Below are 22518 nucleotides of genomic sequence, written 5' to 3' on the forward strand. Positions count from 1 at the left end.
CAGCAGGGAGTCAGCTTTTCCCTCTCCTTCTGCCTCTCCCCACTGCTCCTGTTCCCTCTCTCTTGCTCTGTCTCTGCTCTAATAAATAAACAAATTAAAAAAATCTTATAAAAAAAAAAAGGAAAAAAAAGCACCAGGGTGACCCATGAAGAGTCACTGACTAATCGTAGGGTGTGTCCTGAAGGGGCAGGGATCTGTTGGAATGTTCCCTGGGAACACAAGCACTGGCAAGCACCATATATTTTTTTAAATCCCCTTCTATCTAGCAGGCCAGGCACTGGCAGGTGCTATTTTTTTTTTTCTTTACCTCTCCATCTACTGTGCTAGCACCACTCCCTCCACCACATTCCACTGCCGACTCACCCCATCCGAGAGGCCTGCCCTGGCTAAGAGTCCATCCCAAGCAGCTCCCCTCCCTGTCACTCTCTATGGATGCACTCTGCCAATATCAAAGCTCCTCCCAACAGGTTCCTCAACCCATCACACTCAGCAGGCACAGTTGGCAGGCTATGGAGCCATTCCCAAGTGCCTCCACCTCAGGGGGCCTGCCCCTTACAGCAGTGTTCCCACAGCTATCCCAGATGGGCCTCATAGCTAGCCCCACACACCAGCAAGCCTCAAATAATCACAACCCAGCACCACCAAGAGGGTGCACAAAGCACACAAAAACACTCAACGGAATCAACAGATTAGAGGATGAAGAATGGATTAGCAATCTGGAAGACAGAGTAGTAGAAAACTCCCAAGCAGAACAGCCCATTAATTAATTTAAATGAGGATAGTTTAAACAGGCCTCTGGGATGACATCAAGTGTACTAACATTCACATTCTAGGAGTCCCAGAAAGAGAAAAGAGAAAGAAAGGGACAAAAATCCTATTTGAAGAAATAATGGCTGCAAACTTCCCGAACCTGGTGCCAGAAATAAATATCCAAGTCCAGAAAGCACAGTCCCAGACAAAACAAACTCAAAGAGATCCAAATTTGATTATAATATTATAATCAAAATGTGAGCAGTTAAAGTGAGAATCTTAAAAGCAACAAGAGAAAACAAATTACACATAAAGAAACCTCCAGAAGACCATCAACTGATTTTTTTTTTATTTTATTTATGATAGTCACAGAGAGAGAGAGAGAGAGAGAGAGAGAGAGAGGCAGAGACACAGGCAGAGGGAGAAGCAGGCTCCATGCACCGGGAGCCCGACGTGGGATTCGATCCCGGGTCTCCAGGATCGCGCCCTGGGCCAAAGGCAGGCGCCAAACTGCTGCGCCACCCAGGGATCCCTCAACTGATTTTTTTTTTAGCAGAAACTTTACACGGAAGACAACAGTGGCATGATATACTCAAACTGGAGAAAGGAAAAAATTTACAGTTAAGAATACTCTATACCCAGCGAGGTTACCACTCAGAATTAAAGGCGATAAGGAGTTTCTTGGACAAGCAAAAGCTAAATGAGTGCATCAACATCAAACCAGTCTTACAAGAAATGTTAAAGGAACTTTTTTTTTTTTGTAAAGATTTTATTTATTTATTCATGAGAGACACGGAGAGAGAGGCAAAGACAAAGGCAGACATAAGCAGGCTCGCTGCAGGGAGCCCAATGTGGGACTTGATCCCAGGACCCTGGGATTCACGCCCTAAGCTGAGGGCAGACGCTCAACCACTGAGCCACCCAAGTGTCCCAAGGAATGTCTTTAAATAGAAAAGGAGAGGTCATAACTAGAAATAAGAAAATTATGAAAGAAAAAAATCTGATTATGGTAAACATATAGTAAAAGTAGTAGATTTACCAACTATATACCTAGTATAAAGGTTAAAGGACAAAAATAGTAAAATCATTTAAACCTACAATAATTAGTCAAGGGACACATTTGACATCAGAAATATAACACAGGGGGGATCCCTGGGTGGCTCAGTGGTTTAGTGCCTGCCTTCAGCCCAGGGCATGATCCTGGGGACCGGATCCTGCATGGAGCCTGCTTCTCCCTCTGCCTGTGTCTCTGCCTCTCTCTCTCTCTCTCTCTCTCTCTCTCTCTCTCTCTGTGTCTCTCATGAATAAATAAAATCTTAAAAAAAATAGAACACAAGAGTCATCAAAATATAGTGCTTTTATAACATGCTTAAACTTATTCGCCTCAACTTAAAGCAGATGGCTATATACATAGAATGGTTAGGTATGAACTTCATGGCAACCACGAACCAAATACCTATCATAGATACACAAGAAATAAAAAGAAAGGAATTCAAACATAACTGTAAGGAAAGTCACCAAACCACAAGGAAAGAGACCAAAAGAAGAAAAGGATAGAAAAGAACAAGAAAAATAATCAACAAAATAGCAGTAAGTACATACCTATCAGTAATTACTTTAAATGTAAATGGACTAAATGTTCCAATCAGGAGACATAAGGTGGCTAAATGAATTTAAAAAGACCCATATACATGCTGCCTACAAGAGACAGACTTCAGATCTAAAGACACTAAAAGTAAAGGGATAGAAAAAGATATTCCATGCAAGTGGAAACATAAAGAAAGCTGGGGTAACAACACTTATCAGACAAAATAGACTTTAAAACAAAGACTAACAGGAGACAAAGTAGGCAGGAAACAAAGTTAGTAAAAATAAAGAATAAAGGTCAGAGCTGCAATAAATGAAATAGACACTAAAAAGAATAGAAAAGATCAATGAAACTACAAGCTGGTTCATTGAAAAGAGAACCAAAATTGATAAATCTTTAACCAGACTCATCAAGAAAAAAAAAGGAGGACACAAATAAATAAAACAAAAGAGAAGTATAACATAGAAATACAAAGGGTAAGACTACTACAATTTCATGCCAGCAAATGGGACAATCTAGAAGAAACAGATAAATTCCTAAAATGTACAGTCTTCTAACACTGAATCAAGAACTAGAATATGTGAGCAGACCAATTACTAGTAATAAAATTGAATCAGTAATTTAAAAAAAAATGCCCCACAAACACAAGTCCAGGACCACATGGCTTCCCAGGTTAATTCTACCAAACATTTAAAAGAAGAGTTTATACCTACCCTTCTCAAACTATTCAAAAAAATTTGAAGAAACACTTCTAAACTCATTCCATTAGGCCAGCATTACCCTAATACCAAAACCAAAAACACCATAAAAAAAGAAAATTGGGGGGATCCCTGGGTAGCGCAGCGGTTTGGCGCCTGCCTTTGGCCCAGGGCGTGATCCTGGAGACCCCGGATCGAATCCCACGTCGGGCTCCCGGTGCATGGAGCCTACTTCTCCCTCTGCCTGTGTCTCTGCCTCTCTCTCTCTCTCTCTCTCTCTGTGACTATCATAAATAAATTTTTTAAAAAAATTAAAAAAAAAAAGAAAGAAAGAAAATTGGGGCAGCCCAGGTGGCTCAGCAGTTTAGCGCTGCCTTCAGCCCAGGGCGTGATCCTGGAGACCCAGGATCGAGTCCCACATCAGTCTCCCCTGCACGGAGCCTGCTTCTCCCTCTGCCTGTGTCTCTGCCCCTCTCTCTTTCTCTCTCTCTGTCTCATGAATAAATAAATAAAATCTTAAAAAAAAAAAAGAAAAAGAAAAAGAAAACTGCAGGTCAATATCCCTGATAACCATAAATGCAAAAATTTTCAACAAAATATCCGCAAACTGAATCAACTATACATTAAAAGGATCATACACTGGGGCACCTGGGTGGCTCAGTGGTTAAGCATCTGCCTTTGGCTCAGGTTGTAATCCCTGGGTCCTAGGATCAAATCCCGAATCAGGCTCCCTGCAAGTAAGGAGCCTGCTTTTCTCTCTGTTTATGTTTCTGTCTTGCTCATGAATGAATAAATAAAATCTTGGAAAAAAAAAAAAGGATCACACACTGTGATCAAGTGGGATTTAGTCCAGGGATGCAAGGATACTTCAATATCCACAAATCAATCAACGTGATATACCACATAAAAGGCGGCATATGACAAACCCACAGCTAATATCACAGTCAATGGTGACAAGCTGAAAGCTTTTCCTCTAAGATAAGTAGCAACACAAGGATGCTCACTCTCACCTCTTCTATTCAGCAGAGTATTGGAAATCCTAGCTGGAGCAATTGGGCAAGAAAAAGAAAGAAAAGGCAAACAAATGGGAAAGGAAAAATTAAAAGTGCTACTATTTACAGATGACATATTACTTTACATAGAAAACCCTAAAGATTCCACCAAAAAAACTATTACAACTAATAATTCAGTAAAGTTGCAGGATATAAAATACATAGAAATCTGTTACATTCTGTACCCTAGTAATGAACTACCAGAAAGAGAAATTAAGAAAACAGTCCCAGTTATAATTGCATCAAAAAGAAAAAAATACCTGCAATGACATGGATGGAGCTAGAGAATATAATGTTAAGTGAAATAAGTCAGAGAAAGACAAATACCCTATGATTTCACTCATATGTGGAATTCAAGAAATAAAACAAATGAGCAAAGGAAAAGAGAGAGAGAAAAAAAAAACAAGAAGCAAACTCTTAATTACAGAGAACAAACAGATTATTACCAGAGGGAAGGGGGTAGGGGAATAGATGAACTAGGTGATGGAGATTAAAGAGTATACTCATTATGGGGCGCCTGGGTGGCTTGGTCAGTTAAGTATCTGACTCTTGATCTCAGCTCAGGTCTTGATCTCAGTCATGAGTTCAAGCCCCACACTGGGCCCCATGCTGGGCATGGAGCCTACTTTAAAAAAAAAAAAAAAAAAAAAAAAAAAAAAAAAAAAAAAAGCACACTCCTCATGATGAGCCCTGAGTAATATATAGAATTGTTGAATCACTACATTGTACACCTGAAATGAATATACCACTGTATGTCAAAACTATACTGGAATTAAAATTAAAAGCTTAATTTAAAAAAAAGAAAAATACTTAGGAATAAATTTAACCTAGGAGGTAAAAGACCTATAGCCTAAAAACTGTAAGACACTGATGAAAGAAAATTAAGATGACACAAATAAATGGAAAGACATACTATGGCATGGATTAGAAGAATAAATATTGTTAAATGTCCATACTACCCAAAGCAATCTAGAGATTCAATGCAATCCCTATCAAAATACCAATCATACATTTTTGACAGAAAAAGAATAATCCTAAAATATGTTTGGAACCACAAAAGACCCTGAATAGCCAAAGCAATCTTGATAAAGAATAACAAAACAAAGTAAACAAAAGACTTAAATGTGAGACAAGAAACCGTAAAACTCCTAGAAAAAAAACATAGGCAGTAATCTTAGGCATCAGCCTGGGCAACATTTTTTTGAATGAGTTTCCTCAGGCAAAGGCAACAAAAGCAAAAATAAATAGAATCACATAAAACTAAAAAGCTTTTGCATAGTGAAGGAAACCACTGACAAAACAAAAAGGCAAACTACCGAATGAGAGAAGATATTTGCAAATAATGTAACTGATAAGGGGTTAACATCCAAAGTACAAAAAAAAAAATCAGATAACTCAACATAAAAAATAATTCAATGTAAAAATGGGTAGAGGACCTGAATAGACTTCTCCAAAGAAGACATAGAGATGGCCAATAGACAAATGAAAAAAAATCCTCAATTTAATCATCAGGGAGACACCAATCAAAACCACAATGAGATAATCACTTCAGGGGCACCTGGGTGGTCAGTGGTTGAGTGTCTGCCTTTGGCTCAGGTCATGATCCCAGGGTCCTATGATCAAGTCCCACATTAGGAGTGCCAGTGAGCAGGTGGAGAAAAGGGAATCCTTGTGCACCATTGGTGGGTGTGCAAAATGGTACAGCCACTATGAAAAAAAAAAACACGGAGGAGTCTCATAAAATTAAAAATAGAACTACCATATGATCCAGCAATTCCACTCCTACATATTAATCTGAAGAAAATGAAAACACTAATTTAAAAAGATATATGCACCCCTATGTTCAATGCAGCATTATTCAGAATAGTCAAGATATGGAAGCAACTTGAGTATCTATCAATGGATGAATGGATAAAGAAGATGCCCGTGTATATAAAGACTGAAATACTACTCGGCCATACAAAAGGAGGAGATCTTGCTATCTGCAACAACAGGGATGAACCTAGAGGGCATTATGCTAAGTGAAATAAGTCAGAGAAAGATAATTACTACATGACTTCATTTATATGTGGAATCTAAAAAACAAAACAAAAATAAAAATAAAAAACAAAACACATGAACAAACAATACAAAACAGAAATACACTCATAGATACAAAGAACATTCTGGTGGGTTGCCAGAGAGGAGGGGTGGGGTAGAGGGATGGGCAAAATAAAGAATATGGGTTAAAAGGTATGAACTCCCAGTTATAAAATAAATAAGATACAGGGATGCAATGTATAACAGCATTAATAATATTACAACATTCTGTATGGTGACAGATGGTAGCTACATCTATTATGGTGATCACTTCCTAATATATGTAACTGTTAAATCACTATGCTGTCAACCTGAAACTAACAAAACTTAGTATGTCAACTACACATCAATAAAATATAAATAAAAATCTTTAAACTCTTTTAAAAAAATCAAGGTGACCCAAGAGATCAAATTATGTTTTAAAAATGTGTATTTATATTGTCCAAAGCATAAAGATTCACAGAGTACTATATAATCAGGTTACCACAAACCCAATGTAAATGAATACAAAGTTATTAAAATTCTAATTCTGAAAAAAAAATTCTAATTCTGTGGCCAGTAGCTCTGATTGTAATTATGTTTACAAAAGATGGAAAAAAATGAAATAATAGTTTTAAATGCATGCATATACCCCATAGGATCAACCTTTATCCTGCCATTTACTGGAACAGAGTCATTTGCAAAATAGGAAACAAATTAGGCTAACTAGGAGCCACTGCCAAATGAAAAGAGAGCATAATTATAGAGTCAATGCAAATGGTACTTAACATCCAGATAAAAGTCATATAAAAACATTCAGTTATTTGGGTATTTCTAACTAGTCTTTTTATAAAAGCGGCTAATAATAGATTATATATAATAACAACAGCAGCATATCATAAACTACTAAATGCCAAGTATCAATTAGTACTGTAGGCACCTGGCGCAATTAGAAAGAATCCCAGTCCAGGAGATCCAGGATCTGGTCTCAGTTCCAGGATGAACAAGCGGAATTTGCCTTTAGTCACAGACTAAAGATCATATGCTAAGACTACAGTCTGAATCATAAACTGCTAGAGGTAAAAGGTCAAAGCATATACTTTGATCAGCCAGCTGAGGTCCAGGTAACAGACTCTGAGAGGGAAAGCGACTAAAGCCACAGCCACACAGCAAGTTAGTTCCAGAGCCTCCCAGCACACAGCCTCTGAACCCTGGTCCCGGCCGCACTTCTTACCAATGACTCATTTCTAGAGTGAGAACAATCACCCACGCTTGCTTCTTCCTCATGGAGGTGCTGGGATGGTCACTGGAACTAACTGGTGTTGAATGAGTATGTGCTTGCTTGTATTCAATTGAGTTTGATGAAATAACTAGTCTTTGTGGGGAGAGGTGGATGCAGTACCACACGAAATGGCCGTTTGCGTAAATTCTCCCAGTGTGTGCCAGAAGGGCTGTGTTTCTCCAGAGCAGCAGGGCTGGCATTTTAGGGAGGATGTTCTCCCCAATCTGGGGGGGGGGGGGCCTCCCCACACTGCAGGATGTAAAAATACACAGCTGGCCCCCATTTACTCAGGAGGAGCAGCACCTCCTCCAGACCGGGGACTGCCCAAGGGCAGAGCAATTGGAAGCATCCAAATGAATGCAAAAAAGAAAAAAAAACCTATGAGAAACAAAACATCAAAATTCCAAGATGTTAAATAAAGATGGAATCAGTATCACTGATTTTTTCCTTTTGCCTCAGCCTCCAATATGGCCCAGCATGGCAGTTCAATGATTCTGTCCTTATTTAAAATATTGATATTGTGTTCATCATCAATGTCAGCATTAATCTTGATATTTTTTAAAGATTTTATTTATTTATTTATGAGAGCCACAGAGAGAAACAGGCTTCCCTGCCGGAAGCCCGATGCAGGACTCCATCCTGGGACCCCCAGGGGTTCACAACCTGAGCCAAAGGCAGACACTCAACCACTGAGCCACCCAGGCATCCCTAATTTTCATTCTTTTAAGAGAGTTCATTAAAACACTATCTTGCTTGATTACGGAAGTTTTGGGGTGCCCTGTAAATTCTGCACAGAAGTTTAAGGCCCTCACGCCCTTCAACCTAAGCAGGTGCTGCTCCCAGTCACTGTGACAACCCAAAACACCTGCACACATTTCCAAAGGCCTCTCTGGGTTCAGAGACTCTCTGAAATGGGACCCGATTTTTCTCCTTTAACAAGAAGTCCAAAAAAAAAAAAAAACAAGAAGTCCAGAGAGAGGCAGCCCAGCCTAAAACAAGTGGCTCTAAGATGCCAGCAGGGCCCCAGGTTCCTTTGAGCCCTGCTGTGCTCACAAGACGGCTGCAGAATTAGGTCCTAGTTCCAGAAAGAAAAACAAAAGTAGGGCAAAGGGCAAAAACAAAACAAACAAACAAACCCACATTATCAACTGAAGAGAAAAAAAAAAAACAAAAAACAGAACCTTTCCCCGGGAGCCTCATACAATAAACCTTCACCATATATCACAGGCCAGAAGCAAATCACCTGGCCACCCTAGCTGCAAGGAGCCCAGGCAGCTGAACACCTTTTCAGTGGGCACATCTCCTGCCAAAATAAAAATGGTGTTCCACCCCACAGTAAGAATGGAGGGGGAGAGTGAATAAAAGACAAGCAGCTAGAACTGGCTGCCGTGGGGGCCATGCAGGATCACAAATGCTGGCTCTTCTTTGGTGATTGCAAATAGCATCTTCTCTGCTTGTAATCTGATGGTCTGCCTGGGCAGAGCATTTTTATGGTCACTTTTAAAATTACGGATAAAATCCAGAATGTGGTCCTAGGTTGGGCTCCATAGAAGCAGGGCCTGAAACAGAGACTTGGGTGCGTATGATTTATTAAGGGCACACTCCTAGGAGAAGCTTGCAAGGACTGAGGGGAGCACCCAAGGGAAGAAGAATGAGAGACGCAAGGACACAATCTCCCGTAAAGTTTTTGTCTGGGCCAGACACTCAAGCGGCTATTAGCCTAAATCCACAATACAGAGTTGTCCAGCCTTGAAGCAGCTCAGCTCTTTACCCTTGACAAATCAGTTGGCCATTTGCTGCCTCCTTTCGTGCTGATGGGACCAGTGCAACCGCCCAGGGTTCTCTAGGTAGTGCAATGTCCATCAGCCAAGAGCAACATGTCATAGAGGGTCACAGGTGTGAGTGGTTTGCCAAAGCACATGCTCCAGTGTGGGGGGCGGGAGGGGGCTGGGTGCCCCACCCCTAAATGTGGATCTGGGTGGGCAGCAGGGGCATCTATTACAAACATCAGATTTTGATACACTTTCCAGAGAACTGCCTTTATTTCTATTTTGTACCGTTTGAGACCATAACCCTAGATATACTGCTATGATTTAAAAGCTATTAGAGAACTGGCAATGAGTTTAAAGATGTTTCATTTTTAGGAAAAATGATTAACAGGTGTTGACTTGTTTTGTTTGCACCACGAATGGAGAAAGCGTTTTATAATTGGCTCTGGGTATTAACCAGGACCCAGTCTGTAGTTCACAATCTCATCAGAGCATGTAAATATTTCATAGTCTTAGTGTCTCATTTAAAGCTCAATGAATATTTAATTGAAGTTGACCAACAAAATAACTGAAAGAATTATGTTGCATTTAGTTAGGCCTAATATGAGCAAGCTCTTCATTTTCTCAAGTAGTTGGAAGCTAAAATTATTCCAACTTCATGAAATATTCTACAAAATATTATAAGTAATTAAAGGGCTGCAAAATGGGTTTGAAAGGCACATATTAAATATTGAGAAAAACATGAAATAAAATGAATTTTCAGCTTTCAGTGCAAGAGAATAGTTTAATATATTGTCACCTCCAACATTACTTATTCAGTAGTGGATTAGTTTAAACTATTGTCAATACCCTCTTTTTGACACAAGAAGTAAAAATAGAATATTTTCTTTGTCCCTTGCAAATTAAATATTCTAGAATGATGATGTGCACCTATAAGATTGATATTAACAGGAAACCATGCATGATCCATCCAAGTAAGCTAGCCCAGAAATTGCTTCTGAACTCTGGGTCCAGCACTGGGCCATGTACTGAAAATAATTTTTTAAAAAAATTTTTTTGAAGAGAAAGAAATAACGGTCCATGTTCAAAGTAGTTATGGTTTCCCTGGAAAGAAGCTTCCCTGCAGTCTGTTAGATCTCCATAAGCGTCAGAACTGGGCTTCAAAAAAAAAAAAATGTGCTCTAATTGATCAACCCTAACACAGATGACACAGAATATGTCACTTCTACCAAATTTGAAGATATTTTAATTGGAATCAAAGCATTGCCAACTAATCCATGCTAAGGCTGCTAGAAACCACCTGGTAAACTTAAGGGTATTAAGGTTTGAATGCTTTATCTAGTCCTGGATTATTTTTTAAGATTTACTTACTTATTTGAGAGAGAGCATGCGTGTGCTCGAGTTGGAAGGTGGGGGAGGTGCACAGAAAGAGAGAATCCCAAGCAGACTCCTCGCTCAGCACAAAGCCCAACGCAGGGCTTGATCCTATGACCCTGAGATCACGAACTGAGCCAAAACCAAGAGTTGGATGCTCAACTAAGATACCCAGGTACCCCGTAGTCCTGAATTATGTTTTAATTACAGAATCTAAGTAATTTATTAATAGGTTCCTTTTTGGAGAACAGAACATGAGGCCATGACACAGGGTTGTCTCATAAACACAACATATCCCTTCTGCTGTGTTACAGGAAATAACTGGTCACCTTGCTGGGTTTTTTCACTTTGATCTTTGTCCCTTTTTAAGATATTAAAATGGGGCAGTCCCGGTGGTTCAGCGGTTTGGCGCCGCCTTCGGCCCAGGGCATAATCCTGGAGACCTAGGATCGAGTCCCACATCGGGCTCCCTGCATGGAGCCTGCTTCTGCCTCTGCCTCTGTGTGTGTGTGTGTGTGTGTGTGTGTGTGTGTGTGTGTGTGTCTCTCATGAATGGATAAATAAAATCTTAAAAAAAAAGATTAAAATGGATTACTTTTTTCAATTATCAATATGTCATGATATGTGTGTGTTAGGTATACAAATATATATGTCAAGTTCAGGCTCTTGTCTAATAATGGTGCCTCTTTCCTTTACTTCTACTATTCATGCCATGTCACCCTTTGGTTCTCAGGGATAGGGAACCATAATCAGTACACAGAAAAGAGAAGATGTCTTTCTGTTGCTATTTAATGGCACATTCCAAATCAAACAAAATGATCTCATTAATGGCAACTCTCTAAGCAAAAAAATGACACTGCCCAGACTCTACGTGTCTAGAGGAGGACAGATTATCCTGTCCAGGGGAGGAGAGGAGAGAACGGTTGATAAGCATTAGCCAAGAAAGATAAACATGTGGTGTCCTGCAACCAATGGGCCTGATCAAAAACAGGAGTGTCAGGATACTTTTCTTCTTGAATTTGTTTTTTTTTCTTTAGACTTTATTTATTCATGAGAAACACAGAGAGAGAGAGGCAGAGACATAGGCAGAGGGAGAAGCAGGCTCTTCACAGGGAGCCTGATGTGAGACTTGATCCCCAGACCCCGGGACCATGACCCAAGCCAAAGGCAGACGCCCAACCACTGAGCCACCCAGGTGCCCTTGAATGTGTCTTTTCAAAAGAACCTGCCTTAACATTTACACTGAGGACTCTTAATTTTCTCAAATGCTTACTATATCATACAGGTAACATTTGAAGATTGCATTTTTCCCCAACAACATGCAACTTACCTGCTTATCAAAAGCTACCCAGGATGGTGCATCGCTTCCCATTCCTTTAGGAAACGCACTGTATTTAGGCTTTGTCTTTTGCCCGAGAAGCAGCTCTCCACCAATTCCAGGTTTGTCCTCACTCACCAGCATGCCAACGTTGTTGCAAAAGCCCCAATGTTGAGATTTGTGGAACTTCTCTTTTCCCACCTACAAACACAGGAGACCACGTAAGATGGCTGAAGTTGCTCTTTGTGTCTTACTGGTTTTTTAAAAAAGGGCAACACATCCCCATCGTTTATTTTTCCCATTACAAAATGCACATTTGAGTGGCAAACGATTACGATCAACCTTTATCCATAAAGTGGTGTCACATTTTAAATTCCATTCATTTTAGCAAATTCACAACTTTGAAAAGCAAGAAGAAACCCAAAGCTCCATGCTATTGAAAACGGTTAAAAATAACTATTACTGCAAGTGAACGTTTAGAACATTAGCTTGCTAATTAGCCTATTCTACTTATTTGCCAAGAACGCAAATGGGAGGTGGGGGGAGGGAGAGTCCTCTCCTTCGGAGTAAAAATTTAACAGTTTTCCCACATAAGCCTAAATGTTATTTGCACCAACACAGAAAATAAAATCTTTTCCTCGTTAAAAATCAATGTAACAGAAAATTCCTCAGAGCTGACATTCTCATCCTAATTTTAAAACCTTGCCATTCCTTTCCCTCACTCCTCTCCCATCTTTTCTGGGATCTGGGCAGAGAGAGAAAAGCCTGGATGATACTACCAAGGGTTGGCAAAGATGTGGCTGCTTGTGTGCAATGCTACAGAAAAGTAAAGGAGATGATGTCTCTGAAGAGACAGCCATACAAATTTTAGAATTATTTGTTCCAAGCTCTGTGAAAAGTGTCAATGATATTTTGACAGGGATTGCACTGAATGTGTAGATTGCTCTGGGTTGCATAGACATTTTCACAATGTTTGTTCCTGTAATCCATGAACATGGAATGTTTCTCCATCTCTTTGCATCTCCCTCGATTTCTGTAGTTTTTGGAGAAAGATCCTTTGACTCTTTGGTTAGGTTTATTCCTAGGTATCTTATGCTTTTGGGTGCAATTGTAAATGGGATTGAATCCTTAATTTCTCTTTCTACTGTCTCATTGTTAGTGTATAGAAATGCAACGGATTTCTATGCATTGATTGTATATCCTGCCTCATTGCTGAATTGCTATATGAGTTCTAGCAATTTAGGGGTGGAGTCTTTTGGGTTCTTCCACATAAAGTACCAGGTCATCTGAGAAGAGGGAGAAGTTATACACAACTGAGAAATTACTGAACACTACATCAGAAACTAATGATGTACTATATGTTGGCTAATTGAATTTAAATTTTAAAAAAAGAGAGAAATCTAGCAATACCTAGGAAAGTGAGAAGTATGTATGCCCTATGGCCTAGCAAGTCCATTTCCAAATATCCTTTGCCCCTGTGCACCAGGAGCTAAATATAAATAATAAATAAATATATAATAAATGCAAATATTTGTGTATATCATATCACAGAATGAACATCCATCCACAGCCCTGAATAAAAGATAAAACAACTCAAGATGACAATGAGACCTCTCTTGTGCCCTCCCTGCCTCTCCAAAGGTAACCATTACCCTGAATTTGTTGCTTGAGCTCTAACATTTTGCCAGGATTCTATATAGCCAGGGGAGTAGCCTTTTGCAAAAGCATAACGCCTTGGTCAGGAAGTCTGAGAAGAGGTTTGAAAAGACCTCAATTTCAAGGCAACCTACTGAACAGGAGAAAATATTTGCCAATCTTATATCTGATAAGGGGTTAATATCCAAAATATATGAAGAACTATACCTCAAGAACACAAAAACCAACAAACAATACAATGAAAAAATGGGCAGAGGATCTAAACAGGTATTTTTCTAAAGAAGACCCACAAATGGCTCATCATTGGGGAAATGCAAATCAAAAGCACAATGAGGTATTACTTCACACCTGCTAGAACAGCTACTGTTCAAAAGGACAAGAAATAGCAAAGTGCTGGCAAGGATGTGAAGAAAAGGGAAGCCTCGTGCACTGTTGGTGGTAATGTAAATTGGTGCAGCCACTGTGGAAAACAGTATAGAGGTTCTTGAAAACATTAAAAATAGAACTACCACACAATCTAGCAATTCCTCTGGGTATTTACCCTAAGAAGACACAACTCAAAACAATATATGCACCTCTATGTTCACTGCATTATTTAAAATAGCCTCTAAGACATAAAAACCTATGTGTCCACCAATGAATCAATGGATAGAGAAATCAGGATACGCACGCATGCACATGTGGAGTATTATTCGGCTGTAAAAAAAGAATGAAATCTTGCCATTTGTGACAATAGAGATGGATCCTGAGGGCATTATGCTAAGGGAAACAAGACAGAGAAAGACGAATATCATCTGATCTCACTTACATGCAGAATCTTAAGAACATAAAAAAAAACACAGGCTCATAGATACAGAGAACAGATTGGTGGTTGCCAGAGGTGGGGTGGGGGTGCGAGTGGGAGGGGGAATGAGTGAAGAGGGTCAAAACGTGTAAATATCTAGTTATAATTAAGTCCTAGGATACAATGTACAACATGGTGACTATATTGTACTGTTCATTCAAAAGTGGCTAAGAGAGTAAATCTTAAAAGTTCTCATCACAAGAAAAAAATTTTTTATCTATGTGTGGTGACAGATGCTAACTAGACTTATTGTGGTAATCATTTTACAATATATACGAATACAGAATCATTTGTACACCCAAAAGTAGTATGTCAATTATACCTCAATAAAAACATAAAAGGCTCAATATTAAAAGGAAAAGAAAATACCTCGTTTCCTCTTATAATGAAGGCAGCCTAGAAGAATCCAGAAGGGCCTGAGCAGCCCTACCCAGGGGAGCCAAGGTCCCAACAGCTGTCCTGGGCAGATGAGCAGCCCAACTCAAAGGCTACGAGAAGAAGGCCAGAGGCAGTGGTTAAGATGGTGGGCCACAGCCTGGCTCTGTCCCTTAGGGAATCCAATGTCACCACCGCTACCAAGCTCCCAATCCCTCCTGACACTTATACACATTCAGGTTACCACAAGTCAATCCCAAATCACCAAAGCAAAGCAAAAGTTGGATTGGCTAAAATGAATGGTGGAGTAACAGAATTGTCTAACACTGTTCTCTCACTGAAACCAAATAATCAGGATGCCTGGGTGGCTCAGCGGTTGAGCGTCTGCCTTCAGCTCAGGGACTGATCCCAGGATCAAGTTCCACATCAGGCTCCCTGTGAGGAGCCAGCTTCTCTCTCTGCCTGTGTCTCTGCCTCTCTCTCTGTGTCTCGAAAGAAAAAAGAAAAAGAAAAAAAAAAGAGAAGAGAAGAGAAAAAGAAAAGAAAAGAAAAGAAAAGAAAAGAAAAGAAAAGAAAAGAAAAGAAAAGAAAAGAAAAGAAAAGAAAAAAGAAAAGAAAGAAAAGAAAAGAAATCTCAGCTGGCTCTGAGTTCCTGTGGCCACTCCATGTTTGTACAACCCCCTTTCAGCTCTTATACCATTCTGCCTTGAATTGTGTATTACAACTGGTTGTCCCTTTGCTCTTTGAAAAAAAGAAAAAGACAACAATAAATAAAATTAAGCAAGTAATCTCAGGCAATCACAAACTCACCTCAGGTCAAACCAACAAATGTTTCTTAAGCATCTACTATATTCCTAGCTGTGTGCCAAATGTACTAGTTAAAAATCAGCATAACATTCAGCCACTCCAAGGGGCACCTGGGTGGCTCAGTGGTTGAGCATCTGCCTTTGGCTCAGGATGTGATCCCTGGGTCCTGGGATCGAGTCCCACATCAGGCTCCACACACGGAGCCTGCTTCTCCCTCTGCCTGTGTCTCTGCCTCTCTCTGTGTCTCTCATGAATAAATAAAATCTTTTTAAAAAAGAGAGAGAGAGAGAGAGAGAGAGATTCAGCCCCTGCCCTGAAGAAGAAATCCACAATCTTGCCGATGAGATTAAGATTTAGATCCGTAAAGCAAACAGAGAACTAGAAAGCAATGCAGATACCATTTCTAACCACTTACTATGAGATAGACTACGAAGGGCTTTATATACATTACCACCACCAAACTATCTGATTGGTAAAAATGGAGGTGATAAAACATAGGAGGAAACCAAAGTAGAGAGAGGAAGACTAGCACACTCACAGTTACGCTGGAGCTAGTGCAACCTACATCTGAACTTAAGTTCACGTGACCTCAAGCTCTGGTCAGCCAGGCTGGAGGAGTAGCGTTGAGGTCCTGCAGGTAAACAGATCCTGTCCTGGCAGAGAGGCTCAGGACAGACAGTAGCAGACAGGCAAGGGTAGTAAGTAATGCACTGCAGCTGAGCTGACAGTGCCTAGTGGGAGGGGCAAGAAAGTGGTTAGTCTAATAAAAAAAAAAAAAAGAGAGAAGTTCAAGTTTGGAAGGACAGTAAGACAGCAGAGTATGTAAGGAGATCTATATTATGGAAAGCCTCACGTTTAACTACTGTATACGTCTGAAACTCTCCTTGAGCAAGGATGAAATATGATCAAAGACTGGGGTGGCGATGGTCCAGATGGACTGAAAACCATTTTATAGCCATCAGAATGGCAAGAATTAGAAAGCTGGATAATCATATGGTTTCACTCATATGTAGAATATAAGAAATAGTGAAAGGGACCATAAGGGAAGGGCGGAAACTGAGTGGGGGGAAATGAGAGAGGAAGATAAACCATGAGAGACTCCTAACTCTGGGAAACAAAGGATTACAAAAGGGGAGGTGGGGGAGAATGGGTAACTGGGTGATGGGCATTAAGGAGGGCACGTGATGGAATGAGCACTGGGTGCTATACTATATGCCAGCAAATTGAATTTAAATAAAAATTTAAAAAAACAAAGTCGAATAATATCAAAGTTTGTAGAGGAGGTGGGAAAAAAGCAACCTTAATATTGTTCAGATGAGAGAGTAAACGGTCATTCTGGGAAGCAATGGGATTTGATTTAAGAATCAAGAATCTCCCATTTGCAATAACATGGATAGAACTAGAGAGTATTATGCTAAGCAAAGTAAGTTAGAGAAAGACAAATACCATATGATTTCAGTCATATGTGGAATTTAAGAAACAAAGCAGCAAAGGAGAAAAATGAGACATGAATCAAGAAACCAACTCCTAACTATAAAGAACAGGTGGTTACCACCAGAGGGGAGGGGGGCTGGGGGGGGGGAATAGGTGAGGGGGATTAAGGAGGGCACTTGTGATGAGCACTGGGTGTTGTAAAGAAGTGCTGAATCACTATATTGTACACCTGAAACTAACATAACACTGCATGCTAACTAACTGGAATTTAAATTAAAACTTTAAAAAAAAAGAATCCAGAATCTCACCCCTGGATACGTATCTCAGAAAAATTCTCACAGCAGTCAATAAGTGTTAAGAAGGTGTCATGGTATTTTGGGAAAGTGGGCAGGCAACCTAGATATCTATATTTATGGACTCAGCAACAAAATATTGTTTAATGGATAAGTATACTTTGGTGGATGTTAATTTTACCTCAGTGCTTAAAGCAATAAACCAAGCAATAAACCAGATGCTCCCATAACAAAATACCAGAGACTGCATGGTTTAAACAGAAATTTATTTCTCAGTTCTAGAGGCTCGGAAGTCCAAGCCTGCTAAGCCAATTTGGTTACCCATAGAGGGTTCTCTTCTTGGCTTACAGATTGCTGACTTCTCACTGTGTCCTCACACAGCAGTGAAAGAGACTGATAGCTCTCTGGTGTCTCTTACTTAAAAGGACACTAATCTTATCATGAGGGCTCCACCCTCATGACCACCTCTAAACCTAATTACCTGGGCGCCTGGGTGGCTCAGCTGGTTAAGCGTCTGCCTTCTGCTCAGGTCATGATCCCAGGAGCCTGGGATGGAGCCCTGCAACTGGGGCCCTCCTTGCTCAGCAGGGAGTCTGCTTCTCCCTCTCTCTCTGCCTCTCCCCCTGTTCGTGCTCTCTTTCTCTCTCTCTCAAATAAATAAATTAAATTAAATCTGTAAACCTAATTACCTTCCAAGGCCCCATCTCCAAATGCCATCACACTAAGGGTTGGGGCATATTTCAGTCCATAACACCAAATGTACATACAGCAATGCAGATCCTTAAAAACACTGTTGATTGAAAAAGTTATTATCTAGGGTCACCTGGCTGGCTCAGTTGGTTAAACCTCTGCCTTTTGCTCAGGTTATGATCCTAGAGTCCTAGGATGGAGCCCCACATGGGGCTCCCTGCTCAGCAGAGGAGCCTCTTCTCCCTCTGCTCCTCACACCATGCTCATGCTCTCCCTTTGTCTCTTTCAAATAAAATCTTTAAAAATTATTACCCATAATACACAATTATATTTGTATTTTTTAAAATACACATACAAATAGTGTTACATATTTTGCAAGGACACATCTAGATTCCAGAATGCACATCAGAGATATTTATAGGTAAGCCTATATAAAGTGGAGAAGGAATGAGATTAAGGATCAAGAACAATGAGAAATAAAAATACATAACACCAGAGAGACACCTTGCACAAGTCAATGATGATATTGTGCCAGAAATGGAGAAATATAATGAGTACTCGCTTTGGCAGCACATATACTAAAAATTGGAGGAATGTAATGAATTCACTTCTTTGCACTGGACATTAAAAACAAACAGGGGCACCTGGGTGGCTCAGTCAGTTGAGCGTCTGCTTTTGGCTTAGGTCATGTTAAAAAACAAACAAGAAAACAAAAATGGATTGGAATGAGGTGTGAGAGGCAGGCAGACACAGTAAGCTGCTCAAGCACAGAGCAGCCACAAAGGTGAGAAAGGACCTCACAAGGGTAAGGACAAGGGGAATAGGAATGAAGGGACATCCTATATTTAGATAGGACAAGGACCCTCAAACTATCTTTGAGGAAGGGCAAGTTTGACTGTTTTCCCAAAATCATTTCAGACTGATACTTTTGCAATATACAATAAAATTAATTCTAAGAAATTAAAATAAATACAAAGACATAAGACCTTACAAGCCCACTGATCACAGCCTTGGATGTCATAGCAATGTCAAATTGTTATATAAACTTCTGAAGATTCCCAGTGCAACAAATGGGCACCATACTTTAAGGAGCACTGCCACAGCAGGCATCGGGTAAAGAAACCAGCATCTGTGATTGGATGTATTAAGGAAGGAAGAGCGAGGGGAGGTGACTTGAGAATTTCATGCCAGCCTCACTTCCACTTTAGAAGGGGTGGGGAGCAGAAGATGGGAGAGGAAAAGCACTAAAGAGGATGAAGTACTTCTCTTAGCTTACACACTGCTGCCACTCTCAAGCATGGTTATAGCTGCATAGGCTGGTTTTCTCATTTCTGACATTTCTGGAGGAAACTAAACCAGTGGATTAAACTTGAAGCACTTTCAATGAGTCTAGTCCTTCCTTTCCCAGTCACCACCACAACAACAAGGGGAAGAAATGAGCTGGAAGGAGGAAGGGCAGAGGAGGTGCACCTGCTACCTACCCTCAGACACATACACATACACAACTGCTATGAACTCTTGCTAGTGTGTTCCTGTCCAGCTAGTGACAATAACTAAAAATACCAAAAAACAGAGCCTTTTATTTTATAGGTATATTTTCGTATTTGAGAGAGTGAGTGCTCTTGGGGGCTAGGAGCAGAGGGAGAGGCAGAAACTTATGCGGGACTCCATGCTGAGTGGAGAGCCTGAGGCAGGGCTTGATCCCATGACCCTGAGATCACAACTTGAGCTGAAACCAAGAGTCTGATGCCTTACTGACTGCACCACCCAGGTGCCCCAAAAGCCTTTTATTTATACATAAGATCTACCAATGCTGTGAAAACTGAGGAACTACAATACATAAATTCAGTCAATCAAGTTCCTGATAAATTGACAAAGAGTAGCAGCTAGATACCTGTTAAATACTTCCAATTCTTTTGCTAAATACAATTAAATCAGCCAGATGTAATTCTTAAAAAGAATACTTCTAGTATGAAAAGAACTATTACTAAAATTTTTCCAGAAGTCTTGGCTTGTGGGTTGTGAATTCATACATTCAAATCCAAAAGAATGAAACACACACCTCCTTAAAGTTCAGTAATGCCGATTTCTTTTTGTTGTTGTTGCTTTAAAGATTCTATTTATTTATTTACTCGTGAGAGATACACAAAGAGAGGCAGAGACATAAGCAGAGGGAGAAGCAGGCTCCCTGTGGGAAACCTGATGCAGGACTTGATCCCAGGACCCTGGGATCACGACCTGAGCCGAAGGAAGCTGCTCAACCACTGAGCCACCCAGGCACCCCTAGTAATGCTGCTTTCTATTATTATTCTCATCAGCATAGCACGTGAAATTCCATTTCTGCACTAGGAGTGTTAGTTTGAAATTTCAATTCAGACTTGTATACCTTAGAAACTAATTGCTTGAGGATTTGTTCCATATGAGGTAAAAAGTCCACAGGGCACTTGTCTCCAGTGTTCACCCCTCCTGACACACATATAGACACAGTTGAGATTTGCCTTTGTAATCCCTTAGGACCACATGACGACCTGTCCCTTTCCCTAGTGACTGTGACATGGCACTCCATCACAGTTCCAAATTAGGCAAACATCTCAGTGAATGACACAGTGAGGATATACTATCCCCAGAACCAGTGCTCCTCGGTGTCTCAACTCCCTGGGTCCCATCACCCTTATAAGAACAGGTGGAAAGGTGGCAGCCAGTTCCAGACTCCACTTGATGTTTTACATCAAATTAATCACTGATACCACCACCCTCTCCTTGTTGCTAAAAATTGGAAGAGTAATTTTATCACATGCTCAGATTGATTACTGAATAATCAGTCAATTGTCAGGGCCACTACAGAAGCCATAAGTAAAGCTAAGTCGAACTGAGAAGCAGGCTCTACTCCTCAGCACCGAGAGTTGTTTATCCTAATCTCTCCTTCAGAGCTCCAGTACATCAATCTCATCCTTTCTTTCTTTCTTTCTTTCTTTTCTTTCTTTCTTTTTTTAAAGATTTTATTTATTTGACAGAGAGCAAGAGCCGGAGAGATCACAGAGGGAGAGGAAGAGGGAGAAGCAGACTCGCCACCGAGCACGGAATCCAACACAGGGCTCCATCCCAGGACTCTGAGACCATGACCTGAGCTGAAGGCAGACGCCCAACCAACTGAGCCACCCAGGCGCCCTCATCATTTCTTTTTAGTCTGCCAGGTAAAGCCCAGATGCTTTCAAAGTATGTAAGATGGTACTGGGCATGTTAGCTGTTCTGGCTACAATCCTTTTCATTTCAAGGCAAATCTCAGAGTATGCTTTGTCATCATTCCCATATTGTAGATGAGGATACTCAGACAGGTGGTTTAAGTCATTTGCCCAAGGTCACTCAGCTAGTGTTAACTGCTTAATCCAGGACGCACACTCAAATGTGTGTCTTTAAACATGGGGCCTTGTGTTGTTTGCATCTCTTAGAGAAAAGTGCTAGATTCCCCTCCCCCCTGTTTACATCACCAAGGTTGAATTAATACTTTTACTTTGGACAAATATACTAATGCAAATGATCACCATGACCATGAACAGATTAGATAAAGGGGCCTAAAAATTAATAGCTGAGGGCAGCCCTGGTGGCGCAGCAGTTTAGCGCCACCTGCAGCCCGGGGTGTGATCCTGGAGACCCGGGATCGAGTCCCACATCAGGCTCGCTGCATGGAGCCTGCTTCTCCTTCTGCCTGTGTCTCTGCCTCTCTCTCTCTCTCTCTGTGTCTCTATGAATAAAATAAATAAAATCTTTAAAAAAATATTAATAGCTGATACCACCACCCCTTCCTTAAAAGCAGGACAGCTATTAGTGCTGTAGAAAGCTCTTCCCAGTTACCAGCAATTACTGGAAACCTGAGGATGAAAGAGAGTCAGTTTGTATTTAATATTTCCATGGACATTCATGACAACTGACTTTTCGAACTACATTATGAGGTTAATGGAAAATAATGATTATAGAATTACCTAAAACTATCATTCGCAGATATTCCTGCTTGACCAAGTTTGGGACTAGCCGGCTTCTGTTCCCTGAATAGTTTTTCTTTTCTCCCTTCATATCATATTTATTTTAGGAATCACTTTCTCTTTTCTTCTTTTCTGTACTTTTATAGAGTAAAAAGAAGTCACTCAGTAGATGCTATGAACCTCCCAGAGAAAATAACAACAAAATTGCCTCAGATATAGTGGGATCTTAAAGTGCAGGACTGTAAGAGCATGAAAGCTATCATTACTTATTAATAAAACTAAACCACTCAAAAAGAAAGCCCAGATGTAAAAATAAAAAAGCCAAGTCAAAGAAACCTTCAAACATTTTTTCAGCTAATTCTCTTTCCAAACATAACTTGGAAAATTGTGCTCATGATTCTCAGCCATCAGCTCAATGTAACAATAAGATTGGTTTTATATATTTAGTAACGCATTTAAATCAGTAGAGTGGGAAATATAATTTAAGTCAATAAGATCTAAAGAGATGCACAGCCCCTTCCTCAAAAAACTGAATTTTTTTCTCTAAATA

At 40.3% G+C, this 22518-nt stretch overlaps 1 protein-coding gene across 1 annotated transcript in view; it reads right to left on the reverse strand.

The window, feature by feature from the left end:
- Positions 1 to 22518, reverse strand: part of EFHC2 (EF-hand domain containing 2) — a 195008-nt gene that overhangs the window by 151027 nt on the left and 21463 nt on the right. The window contains exon 2 of the mRNA XM_025468792.3: positions 11902 to 12090. Within this exon, the coding sequence (XP_025324577.1) occupies positions 11902 to 12090 (189 nt within the window). The remainder of the gene's footprint in view (positions 1 to 11901; positions 12091 to 22518) is intronic.

This window comes from Canis lupus, chromosome X, assembly GCF_003254725.2.
Source record: "Canis lupus dingo isolate Sandy chromosome X, ASM325472v2, whole genome shotgun sequence".
NCBI lineage: Eukaryota > Metazoa > Chordata > Mammalia > Carnivora > Canidae > Canis > Canis lupus.